The sequence below is a fragment of the Leucoraja erinacea genome, chromosome 1 (genome assembly GCF_028641065.1).
Source record: "Leucoraja erinacea ecotype New England chromosome 1, Leri_hhj_1, whole genome shotgun sequence".
Classification (NCBI taxonomy): domain Eukaryota; kingdom Metazoa; phylum Chordata; class Chondrichthyes; order Rajiformes; family Rajidae; genus Leucoraja; species Leucoraja erinaceus.
Window position 1 is genome coordinate 47,242,855 of NC_073377.1, and position 19,531 is coordinate 47,262,385.

The 19,531-nt window shown below is 41.5% G+C and overlaps 1 protein-coding gene across 2 annotated transcripts in view; it reads right to left on the bottom strand.

Annotated features, from left to right (window-relative positions):
* itga1 (integrin, alpha 1) overlaps positions 1-19,531 on the bottom strand; it is a 104,839-nt gene that overhangs the window by 60,273 nt on the left and 25,035 nt on the right. For both annotated transcript variants that reach the window (XM_055633974.1, XM_055633964.1), the window contains exons 3-6: positions 10,011-10,161; positions 8,669-8,834; positions 2,673-2,746; positions 587-731 (exon numbers count right to left, since the gene is read on the bottom strand). In XM_055633974.1, the coding sequence (XP_055489949.1) occupies positions 587-731; positions 2,673-2,746; positions 8,669-8,834; positions 10,011-10,161 (536 nt within the window). The remainder of the gene's footprint in view (positions 1-586; positions 732-2,672; positions 2,747-8,668; positions 8,835-10,010; positions 10,162-19,531) is intronic.

Sequence of the window (19,531 nt, forward strand, 5' to 3'; positions counted from 1 at the left end):
ATCTAACTCTCTCTTAAATCCATCCAGTGATTTGGCCTCCACTGCCCTCTGTGGCAGGGAATTCCATAAATTCTCAACTCTCTGGGAGAAAAAGTTTTTTCTCACCTCAGTCTCAATCTTAAAAATTATTATGATTATGATTATAAAACCAGATGTATTTTTATGACAGTCATAATGTTGTGATTATTGTTATACTAGCTTTAAACTTCAGATTTATTTCATTGCTTAAATTTAAAGTCCCCAGTTACGAGATGAGCCTTGTGTCAGAATCACCAACATGGATTTTATTGTGGATAAGATTGTTCACACCACACAAATATCCCATTGAAGGCCAGCTGAGACTTCTATTGAGATTCACAAACAAGTTTACTCGAAACCTTGCATTTCCAAACTTAAAGGTGGGAAGGTTACCAAAGATCCTAAATGGCTTGCCCCAATCCTTCAATTAACCCTACACTATAGCGAGAAACAGTCTTCCGTGCAATTAATTTTTTCTCCAAACATCATTTTTTTTTACCGACTAGTACTTATTTAGAAAGGCTTAATTCTGTACTTGTAGTTACAGCCGATTCAATTACTTACTTACCAAAATACCCAGCAAGTGGTTCATTACTTTCTTCGGAACTGTCAAAAAAAGTCTCATTTTCAGGGATGATCGTTTCATTGTCCTTCACCAAAAGGACTGTCCCATTCCAGTCATAGGCTCCAACAGCACCCAGCATGATGCTATCCTGCAGAGAAATACACATAATACTGTGGGAAGACAAAAAAGCCTGGAGTAACTCAGCGGGTAAGGCAGCATCCTGAGAACATAGATGGGTGATGCTTCCGGATGGGACCCTGCTTCAGACTGATCAGTCTGAAGAGGCGGTCCCAACCCAAAACATCACCAATCCATCGCCTATCCACGTTATCCAGTCTGAAGTTGACATAGCAAACTAGAATGTGGATTCAGAAGTATTTATAGCCAAGTAATCAATTACTGGATCTTTCTCTCCATAGACATTAGTAAATTAGTCAGGGTTACCTCACAGGACCAGTACCACAAAGCTGAGAGCAGCCATGTGCATATATTTTTGATAAAATCAAGCTTGGGAGAACGAAATTCAAATCCTGGATGCGATCCCCACACAATTATTTTTTATTCGATGAAATCTCATGGAAAATTTGAGTTTGAATTTGCATTCTGCGCCTCTGGGTAGAGAATTTGTGGTTCAGCAATTAATGCAATACCACTTTCGAGCAAATGGTAGTTATCTACAATGTAGACAAGTTTTTTCCGTCAACTGCGAAGCAAAATATTCAGGATTTGACAATTTTAATCTTTGGTGCATGACAAAAGAAAGTTCATAAGGAAGGAAGGTAAAACATAGAACAATACAGCATAACAACAGGCCATTCAGCCCACTGTGACTGTGCTGAACATGATGCCAAGACTAACTCTTACCCCCCCGCCATAATCCATATCTCTCCATTTCCTGCATATCCATATGCCTATCCAAAGGTTTCTTAATTGCCACTATCGTATCTGCCGCCACTACTACTTCAGCAGGTCGTTCCAGGCATTCAACAACCTCAATGTAAAACAAAACTTGTCCCGCACATCTTTCTCCTTTAAACTTTGTCCCTCTTACTTTCAAGCTATACCTTCTAGTATGTGATATTTACATCTTGGGAAAAATGTTCTGACTGTCTACCCTAGCTATGCATTTCATAATTTTTAAACTTAGAACATAAAACAATATAGCACAAGAACAGGCCCTTCAGCCCACAATGTCTGTGCTGGACATGATGCCAAGACCAACTCTCATCTGCCTGCTCATAATCCATATCTCTCCATTCCCTGCATATGTGTTTGCCTATCCAAAAGTTTCTTAAATGGTACTATTGTAACCACGTTCCAGGCACTCACCATCCTTTGTATAAAAAAAAACTTTGCCCTGCACATCTCCTAAAACTTTGCCCCTCTCTCCTTAAAGATATGCATTCTAGTATTTGTTTTTTCTTCATCCTGGGAAATAGGTTCTGACTGTCAATCCTATCTATGTCCCTCAATATTGTATACAGGTCTCCGCCCCAGAGAAAACTATGCAAGTCTGTTCAACCACTGCCTGTAGCTAATACTCCTTAATCGAGGCAGCATTCTGGTAAACCTCCTCTGTACCCTTTCCTTAGCCTCCACATCCTTCCTGTAATGGGAAAACCAGAACTGCATGCAAGGCACCAAATATGGCCTGACCAAAGTCCTATAAAGCTGCATCATGACTTTGGGGCTCTTACATTCAATGTCAATTAAAGGCCATTGGCACTGAGTAAGTCCCAGTCAATGTTGGACTAATCACATATTGTTTCAAGGAACCTTCTTACATATTCTAACAAATTCTGCCCCCTCTAACCCTTTGGCACAGAGCAAGTCCCAGAATACGGAAATATTGCAACATCCTATTTCGTTCAATACTATTGTTCATTTTCCAGCAAAACAAACACCCATTGTCAATTATTAAATGCCAGTAAAACCTCAGTAAAGACATGAAATATTACTCATTCTTCATTGCTTTGATTCATGGAGAGCAACTCAATTTTGTAGAGTGGTTATTTAAAATAATTCAATATTTAACAAATCAAAGCTGACCAAAAAGTAAAGCACATCAATGGTTTGCTCAATATCTTACCTTCGTACTGTGTGCACTGAATCCCACTTGTGACATTTCCATCTCAAAAGAGGCAGCCTGGTTGTCATTTGTTGCTGATAAACGGGAAATCATCATTAGAAAACAAAGCAGATTCTTTTCAAATTCATTTTACAAAATACAATTTCTTTTTAAATTACAGAGTAATGGAAGGGGAGTTATTCTGTAGCTTATTACAACATGATTAACCCTTTTCATTTTACACATCAGCATCTCAGACAGATGTTCACTTCTCCCCTGTCACACCATCTCAATATCACTCCTAGTTCTCCAGTTGGTGCCTGCTACCCCTGTTGCCTCTGTAATTTATGTCCACTGGCCAGCATCCCTCACTTCACTCAAATTCCACTGCTGGCATATTAGCTTCTTTCCCTCTGCTACTGGAAGTATTGGTTATCCTTTCCTCTAGCTCTCTCTTCAACCCATTCTTAGTCCCAAGCACCTTCTACCACCATTACCATCACCACCACCACCAACCCCTCCAGCAAATGTCCCATCTCCTGGTTTCCTACATTAACAGTTGTCAACCTTCATAAGAGATGCCCAGTACAATAATTTTAAAAAGAGGCGCAAGAGACATCAGATGCTGTAATCCAGAACAAAAAAATCCAATCTGCTGGAAGAATTTAGTGGGTCAGGCAGCATCTGTGGAGACAGAGGGATGGTTAACAATTAGGGTCAAGATTCTGCATCAGGATTCACACGGGGTCTTGACCTGAAATGTGGACCATTCCTCTGTCTCCACAAAACTGCCTGACCTTCAGAGTTCCTTTAACAGTTTGCTTTTTGAAGCATATAAATAAGAAATTTGCTGGCCCAAACAAAATCAGTATTGGGTGCTCTTTTTGTAATATAATAAAGTCAGCCATAGGGTAATATAGCAGAGAAACAGGTCCTTGGGCTCAACTCATCCATGCTGACCAAGGTGCTCCACATAAACAATGCCCATTTGCATGCATTTGGCCCATCTCTCTCTACACCTTTCCAATCACTCTAGTAGATCTATTTTACATTATTGAAAACCTTTGCATTCTTCCTAAAATTGTAAAACCCTCCGATTTAATTCCCTCCAATATTCTGCTTGGAGTGGATCAAGATTAAGTGTTTTAAGATTTTCTCGAAATCTAAACGGGAATATATCCATATCTACCTCCCCTTTTGTAAACACACATGACCTTTGAGATGTGCAAATCAGTTTTCCCATGCACCATGACGAAATTGAGGTCTTCTGCTCTCTACATCACCCTCTATTCAACTTACAACATTGTTCCATGGGACTGAACAGAGCAGTAACGGGCTCTTCGGCCCACAATGTTTATGCCGAAAATAATGCCCAGTTGAACTGATCTCATCTTCCTGCACATGATCCATGGTCCTATGTCTATCTAAAAGGCTCTTAAATGCCACTTTCATGTCTGATTCCACCACCAGCCCTGGCAATGTGTTCCAGTTCCCTATCACCCTCAGTGTAAATAACTTACCCTGCACATCTCCATTAAACTTTCCCTCTCTCACCTTAAAGTTGTACCCTCTAGTATTGGACATTCACACCCTGGGAAAAAGGTTCTGACTGCCGACTCTATCCTAATGTACATACTGTACATCTATCAGATCTCCCCACAAACTCCACATTTCCAGAGAAAACAATCCAAGTCTGTCCAACCTTTCCTTTTAGCTAATACCCACTAATGCTGGTGTCATTCTGGTAAAAAGGTAGAAACAAAGAACTCAAAATGCTAGTTAATACACAAAATGCTGGAGTAACCCAGCAAGTTAGGCAGCATGCCAGAAATAGGATCTTGACCTGGAACATCACCTAACCATGTTCTCCAGAGATGCTGCCAGACCTGCTGAGTTACTCCAGCATTTCGTATCCTTTTGAGCATTCTGGAGTAAACCACTAGGAAGGATTTTCCAGGAAATGATGGAAAGAATCCTTCCAAAGTAGGCAGAGTGAATGGCAACATTGGGAACCCTACCCCTAACTCCTGTTCACAACCTTTCTTCTCCTACAACAACCACAACATAAAATCCAAACACGACAAACTAAACCTTTCAAAAGAGTGCTGAGCAGTGCCGTAACGGTAGTGTTGCTGCCTTACAGCGCCAGGGACCTGGGTTCGAACCTGACTATGGGTGCTGTCTTTATAGACTTTGTAGGTTCTCCCTGTTTTCACCAGGTGTTCCAGTTTCATCCCACACTCCAAAGATGTGCAGATTTGTTGGTTAATTGGTTGTAAAATTGTAAAATTATTCCTAGTGTGTTGGATAGTGTTACTGTATGTGATGAAAGCTGGTCGGCGCTGACTCGGTGGGTCGAAGGACCTGTTTCCATGCTGTATCTCTAATGTCCAAAGTCTAAATGTCTAAAGCACTGAGGTGGAAATAATTTGAGGTTGAGACAAACCTTTAGACAACTATTTATTAATTTGTTCTGTACGCATTAGGATCAGGGTTTATTAGAACTTTTGCAGGGCCTCCAAAAAAAATGTTTTACTAAGTGGAAGACTTATGGGCTTGTCGCACTTAGGCGAGTGCACATGGTCACCACATGTTCACTGGTGGTCTCTGGTGAGTGTCCTTCATGGTCATGAGGAGTTCCCGCATTCTGGGAACTAGTCGTGGCCTCAGTATGGTCGCCGCAAAATTTTCAACATATTGAATTGGTCACCATGGAGATAATCAATAATCCTGTGGTTGTAGGTGCAGTTGTAGTGGGGTCGCCATGTAGTTATGGGTAGTCGTAGCTTATTTTTAGTTAATCACCTTTGCTGACCGGTCATTTTCATTGGCTCATTGGGGAAAAAAAAACAAAAGCAGGAGTTTTCAGAACCAAGGATAACCGACCGGTAATGTTAAATGTCCGCTGAACTTCACAGCTGTGTATCTCTGGCTTATTAAAAGTTATGTGGCTTCTTAAAAGTTGTCACCCATCTTTTAAAGAGAGAGAGAGGAGAGGGGGGGAGGGGGAGGGGGTGTGGGCATGTGCATGTGGGCGTGTGCGTGTGTCTCGTTCCATTTCCTAGATTTTCAGGCAACTGCCAGCAACTTTCCGCTTAAAAATCACCTAAGTGGGACAGGCCCATTAGGGCAAGGGACTCTTCTACAGAATTGCAAAGTAGGGATGAGAAATAATAATAGAATGAAAAGAAAAATCACACATTAGAGAGAGGAAAGCAATTAACTTACTTTTTAATAAAGACCTGGGAGCTGGAATTGTTTGCAATGCTTGCCAGGGAGAGCCAAATTCTATGGATGAAATTCTATATGAACCTCTTCATGGACAAAAAAATAAATATTGGCCCTGAATTGTTGGGAGATTATTTGGAACTTGTTGGTACAAGGTCAGGTCCAGTGTCCCCATTCAGTTTAAAGGCTGCTCCTGGGATGCCTGTGTTGCATCAGCAGATGCCTCCTGGCTGCACAGACGTCTTCAGGTTTCCCAGCACCCAAGCTGGGAATCTGCCCACTCGACCTGCACAAGTTTAATCTTGCACAGAGTCAGCAGCCACATCAAAATCAATGCAAAGTAGTAGCTACCCACAAAACAATAGGTGGAAGTTAATTTCTTCACAATTGATTTAATTCAGTTAACAGAATGAAAAAAAAATGTTTTTATGGGCCTGTTCCACTTAGGCGATTTTTCAGGCCACAGTTGCCTGAAAAACCAGCAACAGGAACCGCAACTGTCAGAGTGGAACACACAAACATCGCTTCCTTCACCAGCCAGTTATGCAGGCGGGGGACAGGGCAAGTGGGGGGAGCGCTGTCTGAGTGAAATTCACACGGTGCAAATCCAAGGTGGTACAGACACACACCGCAATGAACAGAAAGGTTGGCGCTGTAATTAAGACGGCTAAAGCACACTGTACGTTAAGTCCTTTAAAAGAGGGGGGCTGGGGAGAGGGGGGAGAATGAGGGAGAAGGACGGGTGGAGAAGGAGTGGAGACAACTTTTGAGAAGCCAGAGATACACGGCTGTGAAGCTCGGCGAACATTAACATTACGGGTCGGTTATCCTTGGTTCTGAAAACTACTGCTTATGTTTATTTCCCCAATGAACCAATGAAATTCACCGGTCAGCACCGGCTACAACCTACAAGAACCAATGAGAACCTTCGACCTCCTGGCAACCCACTAGGGGCTCCTAGCGACCCACCTACGGCACGAGAATTCTCGCTACTCTCCATGGCGGCTTCATTCAAGTCGCTGCTAATTTTTCAACGTGTTGAAACATTCGCAATGACCATATTGAGGCCGCGACTAGTTCCCAGAATGCGGGAACTCCTCACGACCATGAAGGCAACTCCCCGGCAACCACTCGCGAACATGTGGAGACCATGTGGCTACTGCATAATCTCCTGCAGTCGCCTAAAAAGTCCCCCAAGTGGGACAGGCCCATTAGTGTGTTTTGTTTTAATTTTCCTTTAATAACTTAAACTGTCAATGTTATTTTATTTTAACAGTGGCTGCATGTTTTTTGAATGCTAGAGATGTTCACAAGCATATGATCAAAATAACAGATTTGTCCCCCAGGTAAGCCTGGGGGACAACCTTCCCTAGTTGTGACAAATATTCCAGAGACAAAGCTGGCCACTTGTATTTGGAAAGCTACTGTTATACCCTGAGGCTTTCCAATCAACTGGAGCCAACTTCCTGACTGAAGCTACTTTCAGGGCATACAGGAGAAAATAATACACTCCAAGTGCTGGCAACAGGAAAACAAGGCGTTTTACTGGCCTGTGGAAGATCCCCTTCTCCGTCCCTAGGCCACAACACTGCTCCATACTGTTTATTGCTATTCCTTATTAAGGAGTTAATAATACCTTCCTCTTGTCTCTTGGCAAACCCTTATTAAATTATCCCCTGTATAAAAGCTATGTTTCTACGTTTCTATCCCGTCAGAATTAAAGGACATTCTTTTAGGAAGGAGATGAGGATAAATTTCTTTAGTCAGAGGGTGGTGAATCTTGTGGAATTCTTTGCCACAGAAGGCTGTGGAGGTCATGTCAGTGAATGTTTTTAAGGCAGAGATAGATGGAATCTTGATTAGTACTGGTGTCAGAGGTTATGGGGAGAAGGCACGCGAATGAGGTTCGGAGGGAGAGATAGATCAGCCATGATTAAATGGTGGAGTAGACTTGATGGGCTGAATGGCCTAATTCGGCTCCTATTCCTTATGAATATCTTTAGAGTTGAACAATAGCATTGTCACTTCTGACTGGATATATTTGAGGTGGCACCATCATGCATTCTGTCATCAATTATTTCACTCCCGTATTCTTGCCACTGGTTACTCAGCATGGCCACACAAACTCCACCATCTTTTCATACCAAATGGAAAGTGAATAGAAATTTCCATATCCAGTTGGATAACTATTGATTGCGAGTCAAACAACATTATATCGCCAAATAAGACGCAATGCTGGAGTGACTCAATGGGTCAGGCAGCATTTGTGCAGAGCATGGTTAAGTGATGTTTCTTATGGACCCAAAACATCACCAATCCATGTTCTCTGGTGAAGCTGCCCGCTGAGTTACTGGAGCGCTTTATGTCTTTTTTTGTTCATCAGCCTCTGCATTTCCTTGCTTCCCATATCTATAATGTTCAAAGAAATCAAAAATAATGTTTTGTTACTGTTTTTGTTACTTTTATCCTGGGTTGTCCACAGCAGTGTTCTGAAAATCAGTTCAGATTTTCTGGAGACCACAGGACATTTGGGAGTATTGTCAACACTAATACACTATCCACATCAGTCATCTGAAAATCTAACAGATATAATGTGATGAGATAAATAACTGATTTTTATGTTTTATATCCATTAAATCTTCATTGCTTATATACCATTTGGATCAAACTACAGTATATGAGACTCTTGCTTTATACCTGCAAAGACTAAACTGACATAAAAATGGTTCAAAATTAGGTTAATAAATCTCTGTACAATTTAAAATAGTCATGAAAGAAACACATCCTACCTTCCAAAGCAAAGATTTGTTCTCCAAGGGCCTCTGCTATTGTCACCAATGCTTTTTCATCTGATACATTGAAAAAATGTTTATCTTTTGGTGAGCTTGCAATAAACTCTATTTCTTTCAGAAATCTTTCAGCGCTCTGATTCCCTCTGTTGTAACTGCCAAGCACCTAAAATAAGATGCAAACTTAAATTAGAAATAACTTAGTAATTTCTCAATTAATTTTAAAAACTTGATTTTTCAATAATCGTTAACATTTTGGAACAGAAAGACACTCAAGCCTGAACCAAGCTAAATATTTTTCAATTCAGAAAAGCATGGCAGGATATAATATTACACAGAAATATTGCACTCAAAAACACATCTTATATTAATTAAATTTAGTAAATAAGCTTTAAAATCCAGGTGCTAAATCTATCATGGATCATAGGTATCCAGACTATTATAGAATAACCTATGGAATGTTTTTCTATTTATGTTGGAAAAAAGGAAACGTGAAAATAATTGAATTGGACAACACAAAGCCACGCAATGAATAGAAATGAGGTGAAGTTCAAGAAAGGATATCTGGCTTCCATCAGTCTTCCACATAACTACCAGGTACAAAGCAATGGTGTTCTGCTCTGAATTGGACACACCTGTTTCATTCCCAGAAATGTTTGCTTTTATCTTTCAGAACATTGATTGGACAAGGCAAGTTGAGTTGAAGATTGTAATCCTTGCATGTGAGCAAAACAGAGGCAGAAAGTGGAATTAATTGAGGGCAGGTACCACCAGGTGGTGCTGGAGAGCATGACAAAGAATAAAAACATTAGAACATAACGTAAAGAATAGGCAAGTACCATGAGGGAAAAGTGGATTGTTCAAAGTTGACAGAATAAAACCTAACAACATTATCTCGTTTATCCTTGTCCAAATATACCAAGGAAATCAAGGATCAAGTTGACCTAAAAATTGAATATTAATACATTCTTGATTAACATACTGGCAATATTTGTGTGCATTGTTTTAATGAAAAATAGTAATTGTTTATAACAAAATTATAATTTGCTGCTAATAATGCAGTGGAGTGCAGGGAATTAAACGTGAAAATGTTACATTTTGTTTTAGAATATAGTTGTTATTCAATCAAGACTAATTATGTGGGGTTTTTTTAAATCAAAAAAACATTGCTTTCAGACAATGTTTAACAAAGTGTAGACTTGTATCTCTTGAACAGAGTGAAAATTGGATAATTTAGGTCTCTATTTCTCAACCAGAGTTCCTGTGTGTAATGTTTCTCCCTAGGAACACCGCAACTGGAAATTAACTGAATAGCTGCAATATACAAAAATAAGTCACTTACAGCAATAGCAAACCTCCTAATGTTGTCCTTTTCACAACTCTTAATCACATCTGGTAGATTGTAGTTATCATGTGATTCACCATCTGTTACCACAACCATCACCTTTGAAACTCCTGGACGCATGCCTTTCTCCACTGTGAATTCCTTTGTTCTAAAATGGACAGAGTTTAGATTAGAGATACAGTGTGGAAACAGATCCTTCAGCCCACTGAGTCAGTGCCAACCAGTGAACTCAAAAAAACGCTAATACTATCCCACACACACTCGGGAAAAATTTACAATTATTACCAAGCCAATTAAGTCTACAAAGCTGTAGATTTTGGAATGTGGGAGGAAACCAGATTCAGATTCAGATTCAATTTTAATTGTCATTGTCAGTGTACAGTACAGAGACAACAAAATGCATTTAGCATCTCCCTTGAAGAGCGACATAGCAAACGATTTGAATAAAAAAAATAATAAGTGTCCGGGGGGGGGGGGGGGGGGTGGTGATTGGCAGTCACCGAGGTACGTTGTTCAGTAGAGTGACAGCCGCCGGAAAGAAGCTGTTTCCTCGACCTGCTGGTTCGGCAACGGAGAGACCTGTAGCGCCTCCCGGATGGTAGGAGGGTAAACAGTCCATGGTTGGGGTGAGAGCAGTCCTTGGCGATGCTGAGCGCCCTCCGCAGACAGCGCTTGCTTTGGACAGACTCAATGGAGGGGAGCGTGGAACCGGTGATGCGTTGGGCAATTTTCACCACCCTCTGCAATGCCTTCCGGTCGGAGACAGAGCAGTTGCCATACCATACTGTGATGCAGTTGGTAAGGATGCTCTCGATGGTGCAGCGGTAGAAGTTCACCAGGATCTGAGGAGACAGATGGACCTTCTTCAGTCTCCTCAGGAAGAAGAGACGCTGATGAGCCTTCTTGATCAGAGTAGAGGTATTGTGGGTCCAAGAGAGGTCATCGGAGATGTTGACTCCCATCATTCTCCGGGTGACAGAGCACCCGGAGAAATCCCACACAGGTCACGGGGAGAACAAATAAACTCCATACAGACAGCACCTATAGTCAGGATCTCTGGTGCTGTAATGCCCCTGTCCCACTTAGGAAACCTGAATGGAAACCTCTGGAGACTTTGCGCCCCACCCAAGGTTTCTGTGCGGTTCCTGGAGGTTCCCGGAGATTTTTGTCAGTCTCCCTACCTGCTTCCACTACCTGCAACCTCCGGCAACCACCAGCAACCTCCGGGAACCGCACGGAAACCTTGGGTGGGGCGCAAAGTCTCCAGAGGTTTCCGTTCAGGTTTCCGTTCAGGTTTCCTAAGTGGGACAGGGGCATAAGGCAGCAACTCTACCGCTGTGCCACCGTGCAGGGGTAGAGTTGCTAATTGTGAATGTACATTTCTATATATTACAAGCTGAAACAATAGATATTCTTGAAGCTGAAAATTGACTGTTTGATAAATTCAAGACCCATTCCAGCAGGCGGGCAAATATTAAGTAAGTGGTGATGTGTGCCTATGCCAAAACTCATATAGTACACCAATTAGCCACACATATTTCCAGAGAAGAGTGCAATTGAACTTGGATTTGATAAGTGTTGGGACCTGAAAATGTAAGTGACATAAGCACTGAATGATATTTTGATCTGGATGTCATTAAAATGAAACAAAATAAAGACAACTTCAAATTTAAACCATTTCCTATTTGGAATACTTTTTGTTTTCATTTTGATATTTGAAAACAAGAAGTTGCTGGCTTCCTAGCTTGCCAACAATAACCTACTTGTAATGTTGTTGCTGCTTTCACAATAGTATCTGACTGTAATTATTTTATAACAGAAATGTAAAATAAAGGACTAAAAAAAATAATGAGAGCGGAGGTAGTGAGCTGCCAAGGTGCAACAGAAGTGGAGAATTGGTAAATTCCTTCCTCCTGTTCCGATGATTGTACTAGTAAATATGCACTCCATAGTTACAAATACATTTTGTGGGTTTAATAAGAATGAAGTGGTTCCAAACATAGCATTTAGTAACAAAGTCTCCATTTCAAGCATTTCACACAGCCATTGTGCTTTTGGAGCTAGTGTTTGACAGCATGCTTTTGTTTTTGAGAGTGGCAATGACACAGCAAATAAATACTGAGGTTTATAATGATTCGATTGCAGACATTTTCTCAGTGGGACTCGGAGGCATGTTTTCGTGTCCTGTACGTCACCATGTTATTTCCATTGGTGTCTCTGTATTCAGTTATCATGAATCAAGAGCATCAAAATTTCCTTTTGACCAGGAAATGGAAAATGAAGCTTTTATAAAGAACAAAGATAGACACAAAGTGCTGGAGTAACTCAGCGGGTCAGGCAGCATCTCAGTAAAGAAAGGATTGGTGATGTTTCGGGTTGGGACCCTTTTTCAGTCTGAAGAGGGACTTGACCTGCAGTCACTTACCCTTTTTTCCAGAGATGCTGCCTGACTCGCTGAGTAACTCCAGCACTATGTGTCTATTTTTGGTATAGACCTACATCTGCAGTTCTTTGTTTCTACTTTACACCTTTTTTTAATTTCTTCATATCGTTGAGAATCAAATTCCCTTCTGTTTGCCAATTTCTGTGTATTGTAATTCTTATTTGGTCATAATGCCAGAGGCAGACATGTGTTAAGCACATAAAGATTTTAATTGCTTCAAAAAAGTTCTATTTATATATTCAGTGCAAAACATTTTGCAGTTTACCCCATTAAAATTTGCATTCAATAAATTAATGCGTTGACCCAAGGTAACAGCAATGTTTGGCTCAGAAGACTGATAACTTATGTCAAATGGGCAGCTGTTAAGTTCTGTTAGAGCCTGTGTCATGTAGTTTAGAAAAAGGCCCTTTGGCCCAAATCATCCATGCCAACCAAGCTACTTCATTTCCCCTGTGTTTGGCCCATATCCTTCCAAACATTTCCTCGCACCCATGCCAACTAAGATGCCTCATCGAAGTTAGTCCCATTTGCCAACGTTTGGCATTTATCTACCAAAATCTTTCCTATCCATGTATCTGTCCAAATATATTTAAAATGTCATTAGAGTCATATAGCACAGAAACAGGCCCTTCTGTCAACTTATCCATGCCAGCTAATATGTCCCATCTAAGATAATCCCCCTTACACACATATAACCATATAACCATATAACAATTACAGCACGGAAACAGGCCATCTCGGCCCTACAAGTCCGTGCCGAACAAATTGTTTTCCCCTTAGTCCCACCTGCCTGCACTCATACCATAACCCTCCATTCCCTTCTCATCCATATGCCTATCCAATTTATTTTTAAATGATACAAATGACATCTAGACCATATCCTTCTAAAATATTGTTATTCCATCTTCCTCAATTAGTCCTTCTGGCAGCTTGTTCCATACATCCAGAACCTTTTGTATGAAAATAATTGCCCCTCAGTTTCTGATTAAATCTTTCCTCTCTCAACTTAAACTTATGCCCTCTTGTTCTTGATTCCACTACCTTGAGATAAAGACATTTGCTCAATCTCTTCTCCTCATCTATCCATACACATCTATAAGATCACTATCTGCCTTGTGTACGTACTTCAAGGAATAAAGTACCACCTCTCCCGACAGCTCAGGTCTTCAAGTCCTGGTAACATCTTTGTATATCTTTTATGCACTCATTCCAGCTCATTGACATCTTTCTTATAGCAGGGTGACAAAATGGAACACAAAGCTCCAAATACGGCTTCACCAAGATCTTGTACAATGGTAACATAACATCCAGTTAATTCCCTGGCTGATGACAGCTGGCATGCCAAAAACCTTCCTCACCATCCTATCTTACCTCGACAGAGATGCAATTTTTTTTCCCGGATTGTATCTCCGTCTGCACTGCGGCCGAACATCGGGGAGTTGGCGGCCTTTCCTGGAGACCGATGGGGGCTCCAAGCTGCGGGAGTCTGCGGGACTTTAACATTGCGGAGCTTGCGATCCTTTGCCGGGGATCTTTGATCATATGTCAGTTCAGCCATACCGGGAATTAACCTGGTGAACCTACGCTGCACTCCCTCAATACCAATAATGTCCTTCCCCAAATTAGTAGACCAAAACTGCACATAATACTCCAGGTGCTGTCTCACCAAGGCCCTATGCAACTGCAGTAGGACCTCCTTGCTCCTAAACTCAAATCCTCTCGCAATGAAGGTCAACATGCCATTTGCTTTCTTCACTGCCTGCTGTACCTGCTTGTACATCAGTGACTGATGTACAAACACACCCAGGTCTTGTTGCATCCCCCCTTTTCCTAATCTGACACAATTCAGATATTAATTTGCCTTCCTGTTCTTGCCACCAAAGTGGATAACCTCACATTTATCCCCGTTATACTGCATCTGCCATGCATCTGCCCACTCACCCAACCTATCCAAGTCACCGTGCAGCCTCATAACATCCTCATCGCAGCTCACACTGCCATCCATCATTGTGTCATCCGCAAACTTGGATATGTTGATGACAGGGGGAATCATCTTCACTCCCTTCTCTGGTCACCCCATTGCAGGAATGATGTGTAGGGTTTGTAGAGTTTGCAGAAGTTTCCAGAATTCTCCAAAAGTCACAGACTAACTCTGCAGGTCAGGCAGCATCTCTGAAGAACATGGATAGGTAAAGTTTCGGGCCAAGATCCTTTTTCACCAATGCTGCCTGACCTGCTGAGTTACGGTCAGTGTAGACAGTCAGACCTATTTCCCAGGATGTGAATGTAAAAAAAGTAGAGGTCATAGCTTTCAGGTAAAAGGGGCAAAGTTTTAAGGAGATGTGCAAGGGAAGTTTTTTCCCCCAGAAGGTAGTGGGTGCCTGGAACACGCTGCCATGGGTGGTGATGGAGGCAGTTACAATCATGGCATTAAAGAGGCTTTTAGACAGGCACATGAACATGCAGAGGTGTAGGAGTATGGACTATGGACAGGCTGAAAAGATTAGTTTATCTTGGTATTATGTTCTATGTACCAACTAGTTTAGTGTCATCTGTCTATTTACCTGCTCATTTGCTTCCTGTTTAAATAAACATATGAAGATGAAAGTTTGAGAGCACACATTTTCCTGATTTCCATGATATATGCCCCAGGACCTGGTCTTCCTCAAAGTGTGTAGATCTGGTGAACATTTCTCCCAAGAGTGTAGAATGCCTCCCGCTTTTAAATTAGCCCTTTCAGACAGGGCAGTTTAAATTATCATTTGACCGATGCTTACATTTCTAGGCCCTACATAATGTGCTACTTTTTTCTGGAAATGTTGGCTGCCTTGTGTTCTCACAGTCCTCCACTGAAATAAATGTTTAATACTTCAGATGTCTTATTCCCTAGCTACAAAGGGCCCCATCATATGGAACTTGCCAACAGCAAAGATCGCCACGATCTTCCACAGCACCACATCATACAAAAACTACAGAACATGATCCATTCCTCTCAGCACGATCACATCCTCTGAGCTGTATTTAATTTGCACCCAGCAGGAAACTGTAACCACTTCAGTTAGTTTCCTACATGTCCATAATCTCACCACCAACGCAGTTGCCTTCAATGGAGCAGGAATTTAGGAACTAAACCCCTTAAATATTCATTCTGCTATAATTGATCTCTTACATTCTATATTTTTATTGATATATATATTCCAGCTCAGTGTAAATTCTATTTTTGTAAGTGGGCTTTAAGTCGCAATTTGACAAGGAATGTGTTATGGAAAGCATAAGACAGCATGGCTGTTGTCATCGTATATAAACAGCAATCTGATCATTCATCTCCAGCCTATTACGTTGTGAGAGCGTTTGTGGAAGTCGTGATGATTTGACCAGGAAGGTTCACACTCATGCTTCAGCAAGTGAAATCTATCACCAGTACCTGGCCCTGCTCACCAACATCTGACCTTTGCTTCAATTAGTTTACGCTCTATCTGCTGAACCATGGAAATGTACAAAATTGACCTGGGAGTATCTTGTCTGCCCAATCAACATGTACAACACAATCATGAGTGACTACCTTTCTCAAGATCATAGTTCCACTCTCACCTCTCACCCTTTGATGCATTGAGTCCAAAAATGTACCTATATTCTAGAACAGATTCAGTGGCAGTGTCTACAACCAATTCTGTTCATCTCATAGATTTTTTCCTCTTTCTTTCTGTCCTTTTCCTCCCTTAATCTATCAAGTTTCTATTTCCTGTACCTTTCTGATAGCTTTTTAAAATTAAAAAAAATATATATACTTGTAAACCAAATTAAACAACCAGGTGATTTGATGTCTTACTCAACAAAATCTAAACAATCATTTCTGTAATCAAAATTAGTTTAGTTTAGTTAGAGATTTAGCATGGAAACAGGCCCTGCGTCGAGGCCGACCATTGATCACCCATTCACACTGGTTCCATGTTATCCCACTTTTGCATCCACTCCCTACACACAAGGAGGCAATTTACTGAGGCCAATCAAACTACGAACCTGCACGTCTTTGGGATGTGGGAGGAAACTGGAGCACTCAAAGGAAATCCACAATCACAGGGTGAATGTGCAAACTCCACACTGAGATCACCCAAGGACATGAGTGAACCCTTGTTTCTGGCACTGACAGATTGTGCCACTGTGCCGACCTATTCCTGTACCTTTATATGCTGCAAAGAAGTGCCTCTACTTCCTGAGAAGATTACAGAGAGTCAGTTTCTCAAGGAGGAATCTCTTGAACTTCTACAGGTGTACAGTAGAGAGCATATTGACTGGTTGCATCATGGCCTGGTTCGGCAACTTGAACGTCCAGGAGCGGAAAAGATTGCAAAAAGTTGTAAACACTGCCCAGGCCATCACCAGCTCTGACCTCCCCACCATTGAAGAGATTTATCGTAGTCGCTGCCTCAAAAAGGCAGCCAAAATCATCAAAGACCCACACCATCCTGGCCACACACTCATCTCACCACTGCCATCAGGAAGATAATACAATAACCTGAGAATTGTAAAGTGCAGGTTCAGGAACAGCTTCTTCCCTACAGTCATCGGCCTATTAAACACTACAGGTACACAAAAATGCAGGAGAAACTCAGCGGGTATAGCAGCATCTATGGAACAAAGGTGATAGGCAACATTTCAGGCCAAAACCCTTCTTCAGACCTGATAAGCTATGAATTACAATAGCTTATTATTATTATTATTATTATTATTATTATTATTATTATTATTATTATTATTGCACTGTTATTATTTGTTCCTTTTTTCTGAGTTTTTGTTATATTATTTATTATAATAAGATATTCTGTTGTGCTGTAGCAAGTAAGAATTTCATTGTTCTATCTGGGACATATGACAATAAAACACTCTTGACTCTTGATAATTAGTAAAGCCCAAATGTGCGTATTTTGCTTTCAAAACATTTTTCTAGCTTGCTTTCATGTTAGTTCACAAACTCATTAACTGATCTCCTTCAGTCTGTTTGGCAGCAGTGATCCCTGGAACTTATTTCCACTATGTTGCATGATGGTGTCAGCATTTTCTAATCTGAACCTACCATTCAATATCACTATTTTCCATGGAATGATTTACAGAGCATAATAACATGCACTAATATAGCTGTGGATGGATTTCTCAGCAATCTTAGTCTACTTTGTGTGGCAAAAGTCAACTACAATAAAACAATACTGAACTCCCCAACATTCATAAATCCCCATTGTTCAGCTTGGGTTTACCAGGTGATGATCCTTATATTCTCTACCCATTTGGCCAGGGCCACAGTTTTGTGCACCTAACTACTTAGTGGAGACTTGGGCCCAGCACTCCCCTGGGACCGAACGCCCTCTTTAAACTCGCCCCTTTCTGGTTCCTGCACTCCTATAAAATTAATCATGCTTACTGACGTTAAAAATTAATATCTAAAAAAAAGTGAGTTCATGGCACAAATCGACTATTGCCTCGTGCCCCTGTTCGACAGGCAATTCTTTAGGTGACTACAGGCGACTAGGCTGTCACCACATGGTCGCCGGGATGTTGCCTGTATGGTCGTGAGTAGTCTCCTCAGTCACCCAAATAATTGTAACATTTTTCTGGTCGCCGCTGGATTTTGAAATGTTCAAAACCTTTCGGCGATAGTCGGTGACAGTTGGCTTGATGCCAATGAGCGTAGCTTGACTTCTCCTGATGTAGGTGTTGTCGTAGGTTGTCACCAGGATGACGTAGGTTGTCGCCGGTGCTGACATCATTTTTTTTGTTGTTAAAGTATGATTCTATTTCAAATTTTATATCGAAAGGGGGTCCAGTCACCGGTTTTTCAGTGACTTGCTGCGACTATGATAGTCGCCGGCAGTCGCCTAAAAATAGCCTAAGTGGGACAGGCCCATTAGAAATTACCTGAGTCCAATTCAGTTTGCCTATCACCACAATGGGTCAACAACAGATTCAATCTCAATAGCTCTCCATTCTACTCTGGAACATCTGGCTTACAGAAACATATACAGCAGGGTGCTGTTTGTTGACTACAACTCAGCATTCAACACCATCATGCCCTCCAAAGTCACCATCAAGCAGCAAAGCTCATAGTCATACAGCGTGGAAACAGGCACTTCATCCCAATCTGCCCACACTGACCAACATGTCCCAGCTCCCAGGTGAATTTATTATGGGGAACAAGGAAATGGCAGATGAGTTGAACAGGTACTTTGGATCTGTCTTCACTAGGGAGGACACAAACAATCTTCCTGATATAGTAGCCAGAGGATCTGTGGTGACAGAGGAACTGAAGGAAATCCACATTAGGCAGGAAATCGTGTTGGATAGACTGATGGGACTAAAGGCTGATAAATTCCCAGGGCCTGATGGTTTGCATCCCAGGGTACTTAAGGAAGTGGCTCTGGAAATTGTGGATGCATTGGTGATAATTTTCCAATGTTCTATAGACTCAGGATCGGTTCCTGTGGATTGGAGGGTAGCTAATGTTATCCCACTTTTTAAGAAAGGCAGGAGAGAGAAAATGGGGAATTATAGACCTGACATCGGTGGTGGGGAAGATGCTGGAGTCAATTATAATAGATGAGATAGCCGAACATTTGGATAGCAGTAACAGGATCGGTCCGAGTCAGCATGGATTTACGAAGGGGAAATCATGCTTGACTAATCTTCGGGAATATTTTGAAGTTGTAACTAGGAAAATGGACACGGGAGAGCCAGTGGATGTAGTGTACCTGGACTTTCAGAAAGCATTTGATAAGGTCCCACATAGGAGATTAGTGGGCAAAATTAGGGCACATGGTATTGGGGGTACAGTGCTGACATGGATAGGGAAGTGGTTGGCAGACAGGAAACAAAGAGTAGGGATTAACAGGTCCCTTTCAGAATGGCAGGCAGTGACTAGTGGGGTAACGCAAGGCTCGGTGCTGGGACCGCAGCTATTTACAATATACATCAATGATTTGGATGAAGGGATTCAAACTAACATTAGCAAATTTGCAGTTGAACCAAAGCTGGGTGGCAGTGTGAACTGTGAGGAAGATGCTATGAGAATACAGCATGACTTGGA